At 39.6% G+C, this 20,002-nt stretch overlaps 1 protein-coding gene across 1 annotated transcript in view; it reads left to right on the top strand.

Moving 5' to 3' along the window:
* The window catches only part of LOC149145361 (uncharacterized protein At5g02240-like), a 221,663-nt gene extending 202,029 nt beyond the window's left edge, over positions 1 to 19,634 (top strand). The window contains exon 6 of the mRNA XM_089448496.1: positions 19,204 to 19,634. Coding sequence (XP_089304622.1) covers positions 19,204 to 19,370 — 167 coding nt within the window. The 3' untranslated portion in view covers positions 19,371 to 19,634. The remainder of the gene's footprint in view (positions 1 to 19,203) is intronic.
* The last annotated feature ends 368 nt before the right edge of the window (positions 19,635 to 20,002 follow it).

Genomic DNA, 20,002 nt, shown 5'->3' with positions numbered 1-20,002 from the left:
TGATGGCTACTTGTGATTTATTTTTACTTAACTTGATTATCTTCTTCTTTCACTTGATTATTATTAGTATTCTCTTCATCCATCAACTACTAAACCATAAAGAACAATGAGACAAGGGACACAAGATATAGGCAATCAACCAGGGCCAAAACCTCTCCAACTGAGAGGAAAACCTGCAAGAATTCTTCTCTTTTTATAGAATCTTCAATTGGCAAATTCTAAGACCTATGACCCTTGACCAAGACCCTCCAAGCCCAAGTCAAACCTTTCTTCCCTAACGAGCTTTCCTTCCAGCAACTTTGCAATTTCAACCTCCCAACAAATTCCTCTGCAACTTCGACCTACCCAACAAATTCTTTTAGAACGTCGACTCAACAATTTCATCCTAACTGTTCGACTTGCCCAGCGACACTTCGAATTCCTAACAACACTTCGACTTGCCCAACTGAACTTTGACTTCTCCAGCAACACTTCGAATTGCCCAACAACACTTCGAATTGCCTAGCATAACTTCGACTTGCCCAACAACAGTGGAAACCCTAACACAAGAGAGAGAGAGAAAGAGATCCAAAACTTCTATCTTTCTTTTCTTCTCCTTTTTCGTCCTTTTCTAGCTTCTATCTTGAGGAGATCGAACTTACTTGAGTGAGTTTCCTAATGAGGCCGAGTTCCTTCTTATTTATAGGCTTTTGAGGGGTACAAATTGCTTCCTTTAGGCCAACTTGTCCACTTGTGTAGGCCGACTTGATGTTTGCACCATGACGAGGTCTTGGAGGGTCTTTTGACTGAAATAACTTTCTTTGCAATATGTAACGTGCCCAAAAGGGTCTTCCATACATGACAATGACTCAATTGACTTTATGATAAACTTAGAAGCATTCAATGGGTGCTTGACCTTAAAATAAATTTCCCTTGAGCATGAAACCCATGCCTCAAGAATAACAATAATAAATTTATTTTTCTCTTTTCATTAAATACATAAATTCATGATTACATATATCATTATGAAGACCGAACCTAGTTACATATTTCAACACTCCCTCTTAACTAGGGAGGTATTCATAATCCAATACAAGGTACTTGGACATTCTCAATCTGAAGAATTCTCATAAGAAGAGTCGGATTGGTAACCCATCTTTTTAGCATCATATTGTCCAACATTTTCATATAGCAAGGCCTTGACTAACGACTTTATCTCTCCAGAAGATCAGAGCACAATGTTGGTAAGACCAATGATTTATAGACACCTTCATCATTGTCTCTCAAGGAACATACCCCACCGGGGTTCACTCAGGGAATTTCCTTTTAGGACTATTCTTATCTTGGATTCCTAGTCCTCAAAGAATATCGGTCCTCTATGACTACTATTATCTTGGATTCCCTACCACATCCTCAAAGAGTATCAGATGGCAGATGCTTACCAAGTCCTCCATTCTTTCTTCCCAAAGTGAAGACAAGAATGATCATCCAGGGATGATATACCCATTCCTATGAAGGAATGTACCCAAGCTCCCCCTTAACCAGGGACTTGACCAAGTTCCCTCTTAACCAGGGACTTGCTTCCAGCAACTCTTCTAGGTGGAGAACATGGGACAATCAGCTGCTTGAAAGGCTCCCTCTTTCGATGTCATGAATTTCATCTTCTTTGTTATGGAGCCTTCATCTTTTTGGGACCTTTACATAGGGCATCAACCATCCATCACTTTCATTCATAATTCATGTTAGTCATGTCATCCTTTCTTTCATCAGAAAGTGATCCATTAATCCATAAATGGCTTTCCTTAATACAACTACCTTCTCCACATCATGTCTTCTTCAGGATCTTTCATCCCACCACGAGTGCCAGTTGTAGGTTACATCCACAACCCTTCCTTTGGTAGCCTTGTATTAGCCTATCCAAATATTGTTGAAAAATAAAAAAATTAACATTACCTTTGTGATGGCCTTATATCATGACATTTGCTTGTTGCCACATCAACATCCTGCATACATATTGACACATCTCCAAGATATACAATGTCAAGGGTCTCCTTTTCCAGACTGCATCAATGTCTCATACATTTTCCATGGAGATGTTACAGTCAATCCTTTTAGTCATCAAATGTTGATTTTCTTTTTCTATGTGACCATAGTTGCACCTTTCTCGATCTCTCCTTACTTTCTTCACATATTTCTCCCTAAAAACTTCTATCCATAGTTCCTTCACTTTTTTCAACCACCTCATATTCCATATGAGGACTTATTATGTTGATTTCATCTAGTTAATATGTGAACCATGCCTTCATGCATCCTTCCAAAGGAGGAGATCCCTTTCTCTTGATCATGTTCATGAGGTAGAAAATTTATCCATGTTATTTGCAACTATTTGACATGACTCAATTTTATCAAATACATGCATACATACCTCATTTCTTTTTTTTGGTCATCTAGACTTCCTTCGACAACTTCCTTGATTGAAAGTTCTTCAATCATCTTGACCTGCTTCACTTCTTTGTCATCATACCATCATCCCATGAATCCCATACAAGGTGGAATTCTTGGCAAGACACTTGCTTCTTCCAATAGGTGAATCTTCCAATGAAGATTCCAACAGAGGATCTTGATCATCCTCATCCTGCAAATGCTCCTTTTGAATGAAGTATGATGAGCTCTATACTAGATGACTTTCTTCTATCCATAAGTACTACTTATGCTTCTAATGAGGTTACCAAGAGCTACTTCCTTCTATTGAGGACTGCCATGAACTTCTATTTCAACAATTTTTCAAGCTTCTTATGATGATGTCATGAACCCTTGCTTCAATCGTATGCTTTTATGATGCCATCTCTTAACATGATGCATCCTATCATGCTTCTAATGTTTCTTACCATGATAGCTATATTTTACAAAAACTTGGAAACAAGGACTTGAAAAGAACTAGGTGAAGAAGATCATCTCAATCGTAGTAGAGATCTTTTACTTGTTCCTTGAATTTCTTCTTTTCAGCTTCTTCCACTTCTTCAGTGATATGAGCTTCTTTCCTTCCTCTTTTGTTGTTGTCCTTCTTGAACTTTGGACAATCCTTCTTGTAGTGCCCATATTCATGACAGCCATAGCATTGGATTTTCGACATATTCTTCTTTTTTTGAGGACCAAACTTCCCAAACTTCCCTTTTCTCTTAGCCATGGCAGCAAATGTTTGAGTTTGCTCGTTTGATCCTACATTAATTTTTGCTTTCAACTTGGTTTCTTTAATTTTGCATAATGACCATAGTTCTTTGAATGGAGTAGCTTCCTTCTTCCCATAGATGCTTGATGTGAAGTTGCCCCATTCCTCTGGTAGTGCATTGAGCACTATGGTGGTCATTTTTTTATCAAACATTATCTCTCCCAATTCTTGTAGTTGGTCTCTTATCTCTGAAACCCACATAAGGTATGAGGATATTCCTTCTTCTTTTGATATCTTCATTTTGTAGAGTTCTTGTCTTAATGATATCACTTCTCCAGCAGTACTTATGAAGAACAATTCTACTAGCTTTTCATATATTTCTTTTGATGTCTCCAACTTTGATACATAGGGTATGAGGGGATCTTTTATGGAATCAATGAGAATCATTTGAGCCCTTACTTCCCCTTTCATATACTTTGCTGGAGCTTGAGCTTCTTCCTTTGGAGGTTAAGTGATTGTACCCTTGACATGTTCAATGACTTCATTCTCTATGAACATTAAATTTGTCCTCTTTTTCCATGCAAGAAAGTTTAATGACCCAACCAATTTGTTGCTTTCCTTGCAAAATGAAGTCATTTTAACAGATTTAGACATATATGTGTAGATACTTACTTGTCAAGTGAAGATGCTCCTTGATGTTAATATCTTCAACTTGATGCCTTCTTGATTTTGATGATGATAGAAGATGTCCTTCAACGAGAGGGAGATCACCTTAATTCCTTGATGATAATGCTTATGCTTCTTCTTGCTTCTCTAGTATGTTGAGACTTTTAGATGCTTTCAGTGTGTAGTTCTTCTAAGGATGATCTAGGGTTTTTGAGGTCTTCTTAGTTCCTCCTAGTCACGCTTGTCAAACTTACAACTTCAGATTTCAGCTTGTTGTTGTAGGACTGCAATTTTGGCTTCTTCTATAGAAACCCTAGTTCACACGTGCAACTAGAAGATGGATGAATTTGTCTCCTTTCTCCTTCGCTTGAGATGGAATCTTCTTCTTATTAATTCGGCTTTCAAGGGAGACTTGTTTTGCCCCAAAAGTTTCGGCTCTCTTAGAGTAGCTTATACTTCAGAATTTTCTGCTACGAGATGATGCCCTAATCTTCGCATGTGTGGAGGAATATAGCCCAAAAGTAGATCTAAGATGCTTCACTTCTAATCCTTCTTTAGGTATCAAGGCTTCTTTTTCTTTCTTGATCGAACTTTTTGATACTTCTTAGATGCTTTTCTAGTGCTTCGGCCCTTGAGTGTCCTTTAAGCTACCTTTTCTTGTCTTGTCACCTTAGCTCTGATACCATGTTGAGAAATCCAGGGGCAACAAGTATATGAGATTTCTCTTTTAATGATAACTGCTTGTGATGTATTTTTACTCAACTTGATTATCTTCTTCTTTCACTTGATTATTATTAGTATTCTCTTCATCAAATAGCTATAAAACCATAAAGAACAATGAGACAAACACAAGATATAGGTGATCAACCAGGGCCAAAACCTCTCCAACTGAGAGGAAAACCCACAAGAATTATTCTCTTCTTATAGAATATTCAATTGACGAATTCCAAGACCTGTGACCCTTGACCAAGACCCTCCAAGACCAAGTCAAACCTTTCTTTCTTAATAAGCTCTCCTTCCAACAACTTTTGCAATTTTGACCTCGCAACAAATTCTTCTGCAACTTCGACCTGCCCAGCAAATTCTTCTAGAACTTCTACTTGCCAAACAAATTCTTTTGGAACTTTGACCAAGCAGTTTCTTCCTAGCTCTTCGACTTTCCTAGCAACACTTCGACTTGCCCAATAGGAACTTCGACTTACCCAGCAACAATACGACTTGCCCAACAACAGTGGAAACCCTAACACAAGCGAGAGATAAAGAGGCCCAAAACTTCTATCTTTCTTTTCTTCTCCCTTTTTGTCCTTTTCTAGCTTTTATCTTGAGGAGATCGAACTTGCTTGATTGAGTGTCCTAATGATGTCGAGTTCCTTCTTATTTATAGGCTTTTGAGAGGTACAAATTGCTTCCTTAGGCCGAATTGTCCACTTTTGTAGGCCGACTTGATGTTTGCACCATGACAAGGTCTTGGAGGGTCTGTTGACACCTAATCACGGGGATTGGGTGAACACTTGTAAATAATGTAAATAATAAATAATGGAAAAGGAAGAGTCATTGGGAGGTGAAACCCAAGAGTCACTCCCTCATGTATATAACCATGAACAATCTTAATGGATAAATACAGTTCATTTGAGGAGTTACCTCCTGGTCTGACATGGTAACAGAGCCAGCTCCATTTTTGGCTTACCTCTCTGCCCTTACAACTCCCTCCTGCCTATGTTCTGCCTATTTTGCAGAACTGACACCTCTACCATGCTCTTGAGGCCTATACCCACCTTCCATACACTGTCATATGCGTTTTCTATTCCCTGCCTGAACGTTGGCCCAAATGTTGTTGGGTAAATGACTCATCTCCACCCATATTCCACTAACGATCGACCTCCATACTCATATCCCCTGCATACGCTGTGTATCACTAGCATGAAACGCTGTGGTGTTGAATGCTATGGAATGCTGTGTTGAATGCTGAGCGGAATCACACACCGCTCCTCCACATTGCTCCATCCCTGACAGTCACACATTTTATGAATTTGCAGCACCATTTTGCTTGCAACAATTCTGTCTCCCCATACTATTCCACCGTCGACGTTACGAATAGTTAGGCCTCCAAACAGTGGGCCCTCTAACCCTCCAATGGCTCGGTGGTATCGGTTCACATCACTGAATCATTGGAATCGTTGCTCTAAGGACACTGCCAACAACTCCATTGACTCGCGGTGATGGTATTCCAGTGATTGATTACTTGATCTGAAGTAGAGGTAAGGCACGTCGAGAAAGCTTTGAAGGGGTTCAAATCGAACATACCCATAGGCTGGGTTGTAGTGAGAGATACACTGTTAGAGATCGGATTCCATGAGAAAGGCGACGGGCTTGAGACCTCTCCAGTTCAACACGAGAGCTAGCATTGTTGGTCATGCTGCCCATGTGCGTTGAGAGTGGTATCTGTATACAGTATATGCTGCCTGTGCGTTAAATATTTCTTGAAGACTACATTTCTTATAACTGTGGTCACTGTGGTAGCATTGTTCCTGCACAGTGGTCCCTCCCATTTTGTTATATGCTCTTGCTCCTGCACAGTTGACCGTCCTCTTCTTTATATGCTATCTGCTTCCCCATAGATTCCCTTTACCATAAACCACCTCCCCCACTTAATACCTTTGTTTTGATATATCAGAGTGCAATTTTTATACATATTATTACCAAAAGTACAATTTTATACATTGGCAGCAGAAGTATTTTTTTTTACAGTACACAAATTTTACAATGCATTCATTGATATCTATTGTGGGAGTGGTTTTCACTGGGAAGGAGAACTATCCAGAATGGTCGCAAAAGATCAAACACACTCTCATTTTTAATGAGTTGTGGAAAGGAGTTTGTGTTGGAGAAGGAGACAATGAACCAGCAAAGCCTACCTCAGACAAGGAATTCACCTTTTGGGAAAACAAAAACAACAAGGTCTATACCTTGATTGCAACATCTGTAAATGAAGAGGTGAGTCGCTATATTTCACCATTTTCAAATGCTTTTGAAGCCTTACAAAAATTGAAGGAGCTCTATGACTCACACTCTGCTCTTGAAGTTGTTCAACTCATGATTAAATTGTTTAGCCTTGAATTACAAAATGATGATCCTCTTGCTCTTACATGAGAAGTAAAATCTATTATGCATGATATCAAAGTCACCAATGTTGAACTAGAAATTCCTCTGATAGCTTTTTTCAAGGCACTTTATCCCACTTATTCAAATTATCTTGAGTCATTGCAAGCAAATGGAAACCTCAAAGAAATTACCTTTGACTCCCTTGTGAATAAATTTGCTGAGAGAGAGAAAGCTTTTGGGAAAAAGACAACTCCTCAGTCTTCTGAAGAAGCTGTATGTCTTGCACATAGAGAGAAGAATCATGCTCAAGATTCTTCCAGAGGAAGAGGTGGTCGAAGAGGAAGAGGAAGAAGAAATTTCAGAGGCAGGGGGTAGACTCTCTCAAGGAGAAAAGTCTGATTTGCATTGCATACGTTGCAATAGAGATGGATCACATGATGCATCCACATGCAAGTTTCCTTGGGATAGAATTGAGTAGGAAAGAAATCAACCCAAAGGTAAAACCAATGACAAAGAGAAAGGTAAAGCACCTGAATCCGCTCACTATGTTGTGGCACATTGTAATATTGGAGTAAATGAAGGCTTGTTTAATGCTTCACTTGCTTCTTGGAAAAATGATTGGTTGCTTGATTCAGGAGCAACTTGCCACATGACTTTTAGAAGAGAATTTTTTTGAAGAATTTATTGACAATGTTGATGGAGCAGTATACTTTGCAGACAAATCAAAACTCAAGCCATCAGGGCGTGGCACAATCAGACTCAAATTGCCTGGTCTTTCAGACTTTCTTCTGCATGATGTTTTATATCTCCCATAGCTGAGGAGCAACTTGCTGTCCTTGGTCCACATCCGTCAGCAAGGACACTCCATTCATATGTTTGATGGCAAGGTTGAGGTGAGAAAAGCATTAGATCATTCTCTCGTCATGACGGGGATAGAAGAAGAAAGTCTTCTCAAGCTGCAAGGTACCTTTGCTTGTGCACAAAATTTCTCATACAATTCTCATTATGATGAAGGTACATTCCCATCAAGTCTATTATGGCATGATAGATTTGGACACTTGAACTATGACAACCTTTGCTTGTTGAAGAAAAATGGTGTTACTGGTTTGCCTACAATTCCTAGGAAACTTAAACAATGTGATGCTTGCATTCTAGGAAAGCATAGCAAACTGTGTTTTCATGATTCACATTCCAGAGCACATAGAAAACTTAAACTCATTCATTCAGATTTATGTGGTCCAATCCTTGTTCCTTCTGCAAATGGAAATAAATATATGATGGCATTTATTGATGACTACACCAGAATGTGTTGGGTTTATTTATTGAAGAACAAATCTGGTGCTTTTCAAACATTCAAGAACTTTCATAGATGGATTAAAAATGATGCACAATCTCATATTAGCTCTATTTGCACTAATAATGGAAAATAATACACTTCAAATGAATTTGAAAACTATCTTCGCCAGCATGGGATCAAACATCAAACAATTGTGCCTTATAATCCCCAACAGAACAGAGTAGCTGAAAGAATGAATAGGACAATCTTAAATATGGTACGTTCCATGATGTTTTTCAAGAATGTAAAATTGATGTTTTGGGCTAATGCAGTTCTATGTGTTGTATATGTAAAGAATAGATGTCCATCTAATGCTATTAGAAACAAGACTCCTTATGAAATGTGGTATGGACACATTCCTTCGGTAAAGAATCTCAGGGTCTTTGGTTCCACCTATTATGCCTTGATACCAAAAGTACATAGAAACAAACTTGGTGCAAAGAGCTGTAAGTGTATCTTCTTGGGGTATTCAAATACCTCCAAAGCATACCGTCTTTATGATGAATTTAATAAAAAGTTTGTTGTATCTAGAGATGTAATCTTTCTTGAATCTTCCAAAGCTGACAATGTTGTTGAGCGCAACTTGATTGCTTGGATAGATTCGTAAATGAAAAATCATTTCAAGAATTTGATAATCAGATTCCACATCTTGAAGGGGGGATTCCTATACTGGATCAATCTGTGGAATTTTCTTCTGAAGCACTCTCTCCCCCACATGAAACTCCAACCACTAATGATACTTTGAGTGATGTGATTGACAGAATTGGGAGACAATCTTGATTCAATCCCAACTCAATCAACTGAGCAGCCTGGACCATCTCAGAAAGGTCCCCCAAGGTGGTTGACAAAGACACTTGAAAGTGTTCATCCTGATGAGGTTGGAAAGACAGGAACAAGAAATTCAACTAGGCAAAATGGAGGTGATGTCGATGATTCTGATTCACCTGTTGATATGGATGTTTCTTATGATTGTGAACTGAATTTGTCTACAGATTTTGAACCAACTTCTTTCAAGAAGTCGCTTCTCATGATGAATGGAAAGAAGCGATGCAAAAGGAGTATGACACCTTGATAAATAATGGCACTTGGAAGCTAGTCGATCCTCCATTGGGAACCAAACCAATTGGATGCGAGTGGGTCTACAAGAACAAGTATAAAACTGATGGCTCACTTGACAAGCTCAAAGCCAGGATTATGGCAAAAGGTTTTTCACAAAGGAAAGGGTCGATTATGAGGATGCTTTTGCCCACACAACAAAATGGGCTACCATCCGGACACTCTTTGCCCTAGCATCTCAAAATGAGTGGAAAGTCCATCAAATGGATGTAAAAACTGCTTTCTTGAATGGAGATCTAAAGCCTGAAGGATTTGCTGTGAAATGACATGAACATAAAGTACACAAACTTGTGAAATCCTTGTATGGCCTCAATCAAGCACCGCGAGCCTGGTATGCAAAGTTAACTGAGCATCTTTTGAAACTCAATTTGAAACAAAATGATCTTGATGATGCAACTTTGTTTGTCAAGAAAGTTGGCAAAACAATTGTATATCTTGTGGTATATATAGATGATCTTTTCATGACAGGGAACAATGAGAGCTATATTGCATCCATAAAGAAGGAATTGAGGAAAGGTTTTGAAATGACTGATTTGGGCTATGTTCATTACTATCTTGGTATTGAAGTAACTCAACATCCGAAGTCTATATTCCTTTTTGAAAAGAAGTACATTGGAGATCTATTGAATAGGTTTGGCATGGCTGAGTGCAATCCTCTAACTACTCCAATGGAACAAAACTTAAAGCTCACATCCATTGAAGGAAAAGAATTTGAGGATGCAACAAAGTATAGACAACTTGTAGGAAGTCTCAACTACTTGACCACTACTAGACCAGACATTTCGTTTACTGTTGGAATCCTCTCCAGGTTTATGTAAAAGCCTTGTGAGGGACATTGGTCTGCTGCAAAAAGAGTTCTAAAGTACTTGAAGGGAACTCAAGACTTTGGACTCAAGTATACACAGGTGGGCGACTTCAGCTTGATTGGACACTTTGATTTAGACCTCGATGGAGACAAAGAAACTGGGGTATCTACTTCTGGTTATGCTATGCGTCTTGGACACAGAGTTGTCTCATGGAGATCATGCAAACAATCAGTTCCAGAAGATTCCACAACAAAGGCAGAATATGTGGCAACAGTTGAGGTATCAAAAGAAATTGTGTGGCTCAGGAAAATTCTGGAAGATTTGCAGGTAAAACAAGTACATTCAACTCCACTCATGATTGACAACACCTCTGCAATAAAGTTGGCCAAGAACCCAAAGTTCCACAATCAAACGAAGCACATCAATACAAAATACCATCTGATTCGACATCATGTTGAGGCCAAGACAATCCATCTATGCCATTGTTCTACTAATGCGCAGATTGGAGACATCTTCACCAAAGCACTTGGAAGAGAAAAGCTTGAAAGATTCAGAATGATGCTTGGACTCACCAACATCGCTTCAGATTAAGGGGGGGAATGTTGACACCTAATCATCGGGATTGGCTTAACACTTGAAAATAATAAATAATGGAAAAGGAAGAATCATCGGGAGATGAAACCCAAGAGTCACTCCGTCATGTATATAACCATGAACAATCTTAATGAATAAATACAGTTCATTTGAGGAGTTACTTCTTGGCCTGACAGGGTCTTTTGACTCAAATGAATTTCTTTACAATATGTAACATGCCCAAAACGATCTTCTATACATGACAATGACTCAATTGACTTTATGATAAACCTAGAAGCACTCAATGGGTGCTTGACCTAAAAATAAATTTCCCTTGAGCATGAAACCCATGCCTCAAGAATTACAATAATAAATTTATTTCTCTTTTCATTAAATACATAAAATCATGATTACATATATCATTATGAAGACCAAACCTACTTACATATTTCAACAAACTGCTCATCTTGGTATTATATGTGGACGATCACTTCTTGACAAGATTGGAGAAGCTCATAGGGATGTGCAAGGAGGATCTTGCTTTGGAATTCGACATGAAGGACATCAGCTTGATGCATTGCTTTTGGGATTGGAGGTGTGGCAACAACCAAGAGAGATTTTCCTTGGGTAGTGGAAGTATGCAGTGGAGATCTTGAAGAGATTTAGGATGGAGGATTGCAGGCCTATGTCTACACTTATGATCACTAACCTGAAGAAGTTGAGCGCTTCTGAAGGTGAACTAGTGGATCCCACACTGTATAGGCAACTGATAGGTTGTTTGATGTATCTGGTCAACACTGTATCAAATATATGTTTTGCTGTGAACACACTCAACTAGTTCATGGGGAACCGAGACAGGTTCATTGGGTGGCATCGAAGCATGTGTTGAGATATCTGTGAGGGACAATAGACTTTGGACTGAGATATGTCAGAGCTGGAGGAGTGGAGTTGCAGGGGTACACAAATTCTAATTGGTAGGGAGTATGGTGGACAAAAAGTCTGGATGTTGTTTAAGCTTCGGGTCAACCATGATCTCATGGTTTAGTAGGAAGCAATAGTCAGTGACACTCAATTTAGCAAAGGCAGAGTACATGGCAGTGAGTATTGCAAGTTCTGAGGTAGTGTGGCTTCACAAGATGCTTGTAGGATTATTTGATCTGCAGATGGGACCAACAATGATACACTGTGATAATAAGAGTTTCATTAAACTCTCTAAGAATCTTGTGTTTCATGACCGGTCCAAGAATATCGAGATCATGTATCAATTCATTCGAAACAGGGTCCAAAGGGATGTTGTGAGATTGCAGTTATTTTTATAGAGGAGCAAGTGGCAGATGTTCTCACGAAGCCTCTAGTGAAGGGAAAGTTTGTGAAGTATCGAGATAAGATGGGGGTGGTGGAGAATCTCTTCCTTGCTAGGAGGGAGTGTTGATGTGAGTAGCATCAGAAGGTCATCTACAATTACTCAGTGTCTTAACACGTGCAAGACATTATTTGCCTCTTCTGGTGATTTATGTCTTCTTTCCTAAGTTTAACTTAGGAAAAGTACAATAATTAAAGTCAATTAAGTATTGTGGACTATTGGGTTATTCTATAAGGATAAATAATTATTTAAGTGACTTAGTGATCTGGATTTAAATAGGAACGCAATAAAGTAGAGAAGTAACCATCAATACAGATATGCAGTGGAAATAACACTTCATTTCATTAATGTAAAATACTGAAATATGCTTACAAACAGAAATGGAAATAAACCAGCTAGGCGATGGTAGCTTATGTCTGAGAAGAGATGTGGCGACTACATGTCTCTGAACTATGTTACAATGAGGCTCGAAGGCCTATTTATTGTTGAGAAACAATGGAAAACCATAAACATCCAAAAACCTAACCCTAGGAGATGAAACGCCAAACTGTGGGCCCCGTTTGGGTAAATTGGTACATCAACTTCCCGGGGTTGTAACTTTGGCATACGATCTCTGTTTGACGTGCACAATAGCTCGTTAGAAAGATATATTCAAAGACTATAACTTTGGGAAGAGTAACATTGGGTTATGACCCATGTTGCTCCCGGTTTTCCCAAAAAACGTCGTCTAGGGCCTCAAAACGACTCCAGAAGTTCAGGACCCAAAAAACTGCTAAAAATAGTAAATTGTGCTACAATTAAGGAAACTGAAAAATTGAAAGAGACAGTTGTGGGGGTCCAAGTGGGATAGGTGGGTGACCACCAACATCCACTTGGATCATTCCTCCCCCCTTAGGAAGCAATGGTTCCCATTGCGCTGAGTTCCTCCACTTGCTGAACTTGGTTTGTAGTGAGCTGTTTTGCAATCTTTGATGTGTCCAATATTGGTGGGAAGCATGGTAGAGGGCGGTCCACATTGAACACTCGGTGCAAGCGAAGGAATGGGGGAATGTTGTGCTCCAAAGCATTGTTCCCCACAGCCTTGGTACTGGTGTAAGGACCATGTCGCTTCTTGTACTTGTCATTTTTCAGAATGGAGCGGTGATATATCGGCTTGTTGGGTAGAGGTGCTCTAGGAGTCAAATCGAACGAATGTTTGACCTGAGAGTGAAATGGTGTCCCTGTGGGTGAAGAGAAGTTGTTCCTGTGTTCTTTCATGACCATATCCCTCTGCTACTGCTGCGTGGAGGAACCCTTCGCGGGGGTCATGGATGTGGCGACGATCTTCCTCTTACTTTGGCAGCGAACCAGACAGAAAATGAATTTCCTATTCTGGGAAATGAGCTTGCTGCATTTCTTAGCAGTGATCACATAGGTGGCGGTAGGTGGGGCTACCTCCGGTATCTTGTATAATAAATTACCCAAAGAAATAATAACAACTTGGGGCCTTGACTCATACACATCATGTCGCCTCCACAAGTATGGTTGGCCTAATAATACATCACAAACATCTAGAGGTGCAACATCACACAATACCTCGTTTGTAAAGGGCTTGATGTTGTAGGGAAGGCGACACTGGTGGCGGACTCGGAGATCTCGTCCTTGGTGAAGCCACTCGATACTGTACGGCTGCGGGTGTGGTGTAGTCGGTAGGCCCAACCGCTTCATGACCTCTGCTGAAATGAGGTTCTTTTGGTTGCCACTGTCGACAATGAATTGTAGTGGCGAACCCTTCACCCACATCTGTGAGCGGAAAAGACGCTCCCCCTCCTCTGGATCTTCGGGCTCACTCTTCTGGATCTTGGCGGTGGCAATAGTGGCGTTGGGATCCACATCAATGATCTGCTTCCCTTTGCCATTCCCCTTGTCGGGTTCTGACTCAGGGTTAGAACATGCATCTGATTCTGAAGCCTTCAACTCGGCCACCAACGATTGCTTGGTCCGACACTCACTTGTGTTGTGAGTGGGTCTCTTATGGAACTCACACCACTTTCCTGTGTCCTTCTTCGACTTCGTGGTGTTTTTCTTTTCTTGCGGCTTCGACGAGTTGTCTTGGGTCACCCCACCTTGGCTTTGTCCTCTGGTCTTTGGATTCGTAGATCCAAAGTCTTGCTTCTTTTGTTTAAACTTCTGCTCGATTTTGACAGTGTATCGGTACGCCGCGCTGAGCGAGGAGATGTTCAGGAACTCCATCTCTTCCTTGATGTTTTGTGTAGACAGCCGCAGTATTTGAGTACCAAATGCAGCTCAGAGTCCTTGATACCCAACTGTGTGTGAAGGGTATGAAAAATGTTTGTGAACTCCGACACATCTTGGTCCCTTCCCTACCGCAGCGTGGTCCACTTTATGTATTTGTCCTCATAGCTTTTGATAGGGTAGTACTGCTCCTTGATGGCATCCCGGAATGAATTCCAAGTGGGTGCGGCTGAGAACAGTGAGCCCGTACTTTCATCCTTTTGTTCACAGTAGGTTTCCCACCAGTCCTTGACGTGGGGGGTTGCTTTGAGAAGAGCGAAAATAATCTTTTCCCAACTCGAAAAATCATGAACATAAAAATACCCATCTAGCATATTTAACCATTTATCTACGACATTTGCGTCTATTTGACCCTCGAAGATGTGGATTTCAAAATTAACTTGTACCTTAAAGGGCGTGGTGTTTCCAGAGTAGCTGTTGGAAGTCGATGCGTCGCCTCTGGGTAGCTGCTAAAGGATCTGGGCCAAACTGTCCGTCAATGGGTTCCTTTGTCGCTCGAGGGCTTCTTCGAGCAAGATTTTGATAGGATCTCCTGCCTCCTCGTCTTTCTTTTCATTCTCCATGGGAGGCCGTTGGGATTTGCGAGGCTGGTCTTGCAAAGGTTCGATCAGTTCAAGCCCTAACTCCTTATATCCCGACCAAGTTGGGGACATGCAAAGAAAAACAGAGAAAAAACATACCCGCTCTGATACCACTAATCCGGATTTAAACAAGAATGCATAAAGTACAGAAGTAACCATCAATACAGATATGCAACGGAAATAACACTTCATGTCATTATTGTAAAAGACTGAAATATGCTTACAAAGAGAAATGGAAATAAACCAGCTAGGGCGATGGTAGCTTATCTCCGAGAAGAGATGTGGCGGCTACATTCCTCTGAACTATGTTACAATGAGGCTCGAAGGCCTATTTATTGTTGAGAAACAATAGAAAACTATAAACATCCAAAAACCTAACCCTAGGAGATGAAACGCCAAACTATGGGCCCCATTTGGGTAAATTGGTACATCAACTTCTGGGGGTCTTAACTTTCGCATACGATCTCCGTTTGACGCACACAATAGCTCGTTAGAAAGATCTATCCGAAGACTATAACTTGGGAAGAGAAATATTGGTCTACGACCCATGTTGTTCCCGGTTTTCCTAAAAAATGTCGTTTAGGGCCTCAAAATGGCTCCGGAAGTTCAGGACCCGAAAAACTACTAAAAATAGTAAATTGTGCTACAATTAAGGAAACTGAAAAACTAAAAGAGATAGGGGGTCCAAGTGGGATAGGTGGTTGGCCACCAACATCCACTTGGATCACTTAGAAATAATCTCAACCGTTGATCTTCAAGATGTTTCTAGAAGGAAGATTCAAGATGTTTCTCAAGGGGAGATTGGGGTTAAAGATTTGGACTTAATGAAGATTATAAATGGAGGCTAGCGATGGAGTTGAAGACACATCGAAGAGCACAAGTGTGTGAGTGAGTCATCGTGAGAGAGTGTGATTCTCTCTGCAGTGCAAGTGGTTCAATGACTAGTCCGTAGAGGAGAAGTGTGAGTGGGTTTGAGTGAATTCATGAGGTCCGAGTTGGAGGAGATTACAGGGTTGAGTTGTCGGAAGGAGATAGAGTTTTTGGAGGAGGTCGAGTTGTTGGAGTGCTGGATTTTACCAGTGTGCATTAGTGGCAGGGTGTAGATCGAGTTGCTGGAGGGCACAAATTTGATTGGTGGAGGCTGATTTCTTTAGAGCGATTTCATTTGGAGGCAGATTTCCTTGAGGTCGATTTATCTAGGCCAAATTCATTTTGAGGGAGCCAAATTGCAGGTTCCAAATTGTATTTCTCCTTGTATCTTTGTGGGTCGAAAAACCCAGATTATCCAAATAATGAAATGGCAGAGAATTGTTTGTGGTTAATTAATTTTTGCAATGTGTGATTGATCTCTCTGGTTTATTTCCATTGCATATTTTTAATTCAAGAAGTTAAAGATACCAATGATTTTATTTTTCAATGATTCTGTGATTATTTGGGTAAATAAATAACAAATCGAGGATAAATTAAATTGTTGTGAGAAAATAAATCTGGTTGGTATTAGAAATTTAACTAGTGGACCTCTATCAACTAGTCCCATGACCATGACACATAATGATGAAGCATTTCCCATCCATTGACACCATTATTGCAAACACCTATGAATTGAAGTGTTGACCTAGGACATTTCATCTCCCCTTAGGGGCTGGAAGCACCTAATAGGGTTGACCATCCATCCATCCCTGACATAAGTAAGGAACACCTTTATGGGACTTCGTTTAGTTAGATATTTGAAGGTGATCCTAGGTTTAAGTATTATTATGCCCTTAAAAATTAAGTATGGTCCACTATGATGCATTTTGTAATATCCCAAACGTGAAAATTTTGTAGATTCTCGAAATTTAACTCAACAAGTGCTACATATAAAATGCCATTTGCTTAATAGAAGATTGCCATGTAAAATATAAATAGAGTGCATGCAATTCAAAAATACGATGAGCAGTCCGCCTAGGGTAGCTCAAGTGGTGATGGCCGTGGAATGAAGTCTCACTGAGCTAGAGATCTTGGGTTCGAATCTTGTGCTACCCTCCCCCCATAGCGGGGTGAATAATGGACATGTAAACTCGAAAATCGGAGAGTCCTACCAAGCTTACAAAAACAAAAAATACGATGAGCAGAAATAATCTCAACTTTTATATTAATAGATAACTGGAAAGAGTATACATGGTGATACAACTGAAATCGCTGAGACAGAGAATTTGGCCTCCAAAATAATCTGCTCCAATGCTGATAGTGGCCCTCCAAAACTAAATTGAGATGCAACTGCTAAGCTCTCTTGTGAATTTTGGATGAATTCACCAAGGGGAGAGATGGGTACTCCACTCTCACTGAATCACATGATGGTTTCTGTCTTGGGGCTACTGATGAAGCTGGGAACTCCCAGTTCTCCAAACCTCTCCACAAGAAAAATATTCAACTCAAAGATGTCCTCAAATGGTCTCCTCCTCTTTTATAGATCTCATGGACCCCTCTAGAAGCCTTTATTTTATTATTATTTTAATCACTTAGCACATTTTCACTCTTTTTAATTAATTAAAATACCCTTTTAATTTTGGAAAATGGTAAATCGGCCACCATCACTCCTCAGGCCACTGGAAGTCACTTCCCACTATCTCATCATGTAGATCTTCTCGTTCTGGTTTCGATAAGCTATTATGCTAACTTGTTCTGTCAAGAATTCCTCCCGGGATGCCACCTTAAGCGTAATTAATAGAGTTAGGCTCAATAATAACCCATTTTCTGAAAGTTGTCAGAATGCAATGGAACAAAAGGCAAGTTGTGCAGATGATGGAATATGGCAAGTGAATGCCATCAGATCCCAAAAAACCTCCTCCAAACCCCATAAAGCCCTCCAGAAGCCCCTGGGCCCACAGATGGAGTAAATCTGCTCCTGTGACCTAGCTGCCTCCAACCCTGGAAGTCCATCTATAAGGGAAACCAGAAAAAGGAACATGACACATTTATGGTCATTGTCCCTAATGATTGGTAACTTTCACTTGAGTTTGAGATGGTTTTTCCAGGTTGTCCTTCACACAACAATAGAGGCCTTGAGGGCACATTTCATGCCTCCTTCACACATCATGCCTAGGCCATATCACATTTCTAGAGAGCAGTGATTACCTTGCAAATGCAATGTTACCCCACTAGAGTAGAGCATTGGGCACTTTGATGACTCCAACAGATGATTGCATCGCAAAGTACCCTAGATGCTAAAACACTAAGCTCCTCTTGCTTGGTGTTGGAAATTCTTAATGATGTACCCAATGGAATCAGCAGGGACTGCTGGCTGGCTCGCTGTCCGACTCGCTGTCAAATGTAGGAGAAAAGTTTTCTCCTATGGGGTTACCCATTTGGTGGGTAACAAGGACCTCCAAGACACATGTCCTTGAGGTTTGAGACCCTAAAATTTCACCTTTTTGACCCCAAACAAGAGGATTTTCAATTGTGGTACATCAATGCGGTTTTAGGATAACTCAAACCAACCCTTCTAGATCCTGAGTTCTATATTCCCAATTGTAGAGATAAAACCATATAGTAACTTTGTAGATCCAATGTGGATCAAATTGAGTTCCAAGCTATTAAAACTTTAATCGTGTAGAATACAAGATTTTTTTTCACATTCCCTTCTACGTAAATACTACTAGATTTGTTCATTTTGTTAAAAACAATGAAATGTTAAGATGTCTACTGTTATCAATGTGCCATTATTTGATAATACTGGTCTTATTTTAATATGTTTACCCAACTGTTATTATAATTATAGTTTTCTTATAGACACAAATTTCTTGGGTTTCCTTTCAGCTTTTTACAATGAAACTCTCTTAAGCTGATGCTATCATGACATGGACATAGCATGCATGCAAAAATTGATAAGGCTAAATGTATGATCATACTGTTTTTATTTCTTCTCTTTAACATGATCTTAATCTTGAGTTTTTGAAGCCAAAACTCTATTAGCCAATGGCCAATGCAACGCATCAAGTTTGGATCCAAGCTTTTCTTTTATTTTAAATTCTATTCCATTAGTAGCTACAGAAATATTTCAAACAAGTTCCCTTGCAAACTTTTAGCTGGCAATGTATGACTGGGTTCTTTTGCCTCATTAGCAGATCTATCTTATCTTCGTCTGGATTGAATTGTTGAACTCAAAATCACTTTTTTCTTTCTATTACTAACTTTTTTACACTGAGAATTAACTACACCTTTTTTTTTGTATGAAGGTGATAAAGGTGTTGGATGGATACCACGAGCAGATGTGGCACATGTTGCACTGGCATGTGTCAATGGTGCATGCACACCTAATTCTACTTTTGAAATTTGGACTACTAAAGAGGAAGGGACACCTGATCTGTCAAAACTTTTAGAGTTGGTTCCTGATAAAATGTAGAGAAGTTGCTTAGGTAATAGTAATTGGGCCAGTTGACAGAATAGTATAGTTTCTTCTACTATGATGTAGAATACTGAATCTATCTTCATAGCCACTTACATAGCTTTGCCATATTTTAGTTCTATGATGTTTTATTCTCACTGTCCATTGAACTAAAAAATTTGTAATTTGTTTAAAGATCATATCTATTCTACAATGTTTGTAAAGTATTGTTTCAAACAATTCATTTGTTAGTTTAAAAAATTGTAATAATTTATAAAGGAATCAATCTTGCAAATATAGAAGTGATTTACATGCAATTTCTTTATTAAAATTATAATTTCCCAATACTAGAAGAGAAAGTTCCCGAATACAAATGTATGAAGTGTTTTATAGCAGAGTCATATACTTTTCAATTTCGTGAACTGAAGTTTCATTTCTTAGCATTAGTTTTGGGGACTTACCAGAAGATCGCGTTCTACATTTAAGATTATTTTTGCTGTATGAGATCAATTAGCTAAGAAGTCCTGTTATTTGCAGTGCATACTCGTATTGTAGGTGTCAGTTTTCTTTGTGATCATGTGATTTAAAATCTGCAATGTCAACTTACATAGGGAGTTAATATGCAATACAAATACATGCATGCACGCAAC

The sequence above is a fragment of the Pinus tabuliformis genome, chromosome X (assembly GCF_031772625.1).
Source record: "Pinus tabuliformis cultivar Carrire ecotype Pingquan chromosome X, CPIR1, whole genome shotgun sequence".
Classification (NCBI taxonomy): Eukaryota; Viridiplantae; Streptophyta; class Pinopsida; order Pinales; family Pinaceae; genus Pinus; species Pinus tabuliformis.
Note: the sequence above shows the minus strand (reverse complement) of the source record. Positions and strands in the feature narration are given on the sequence as shown.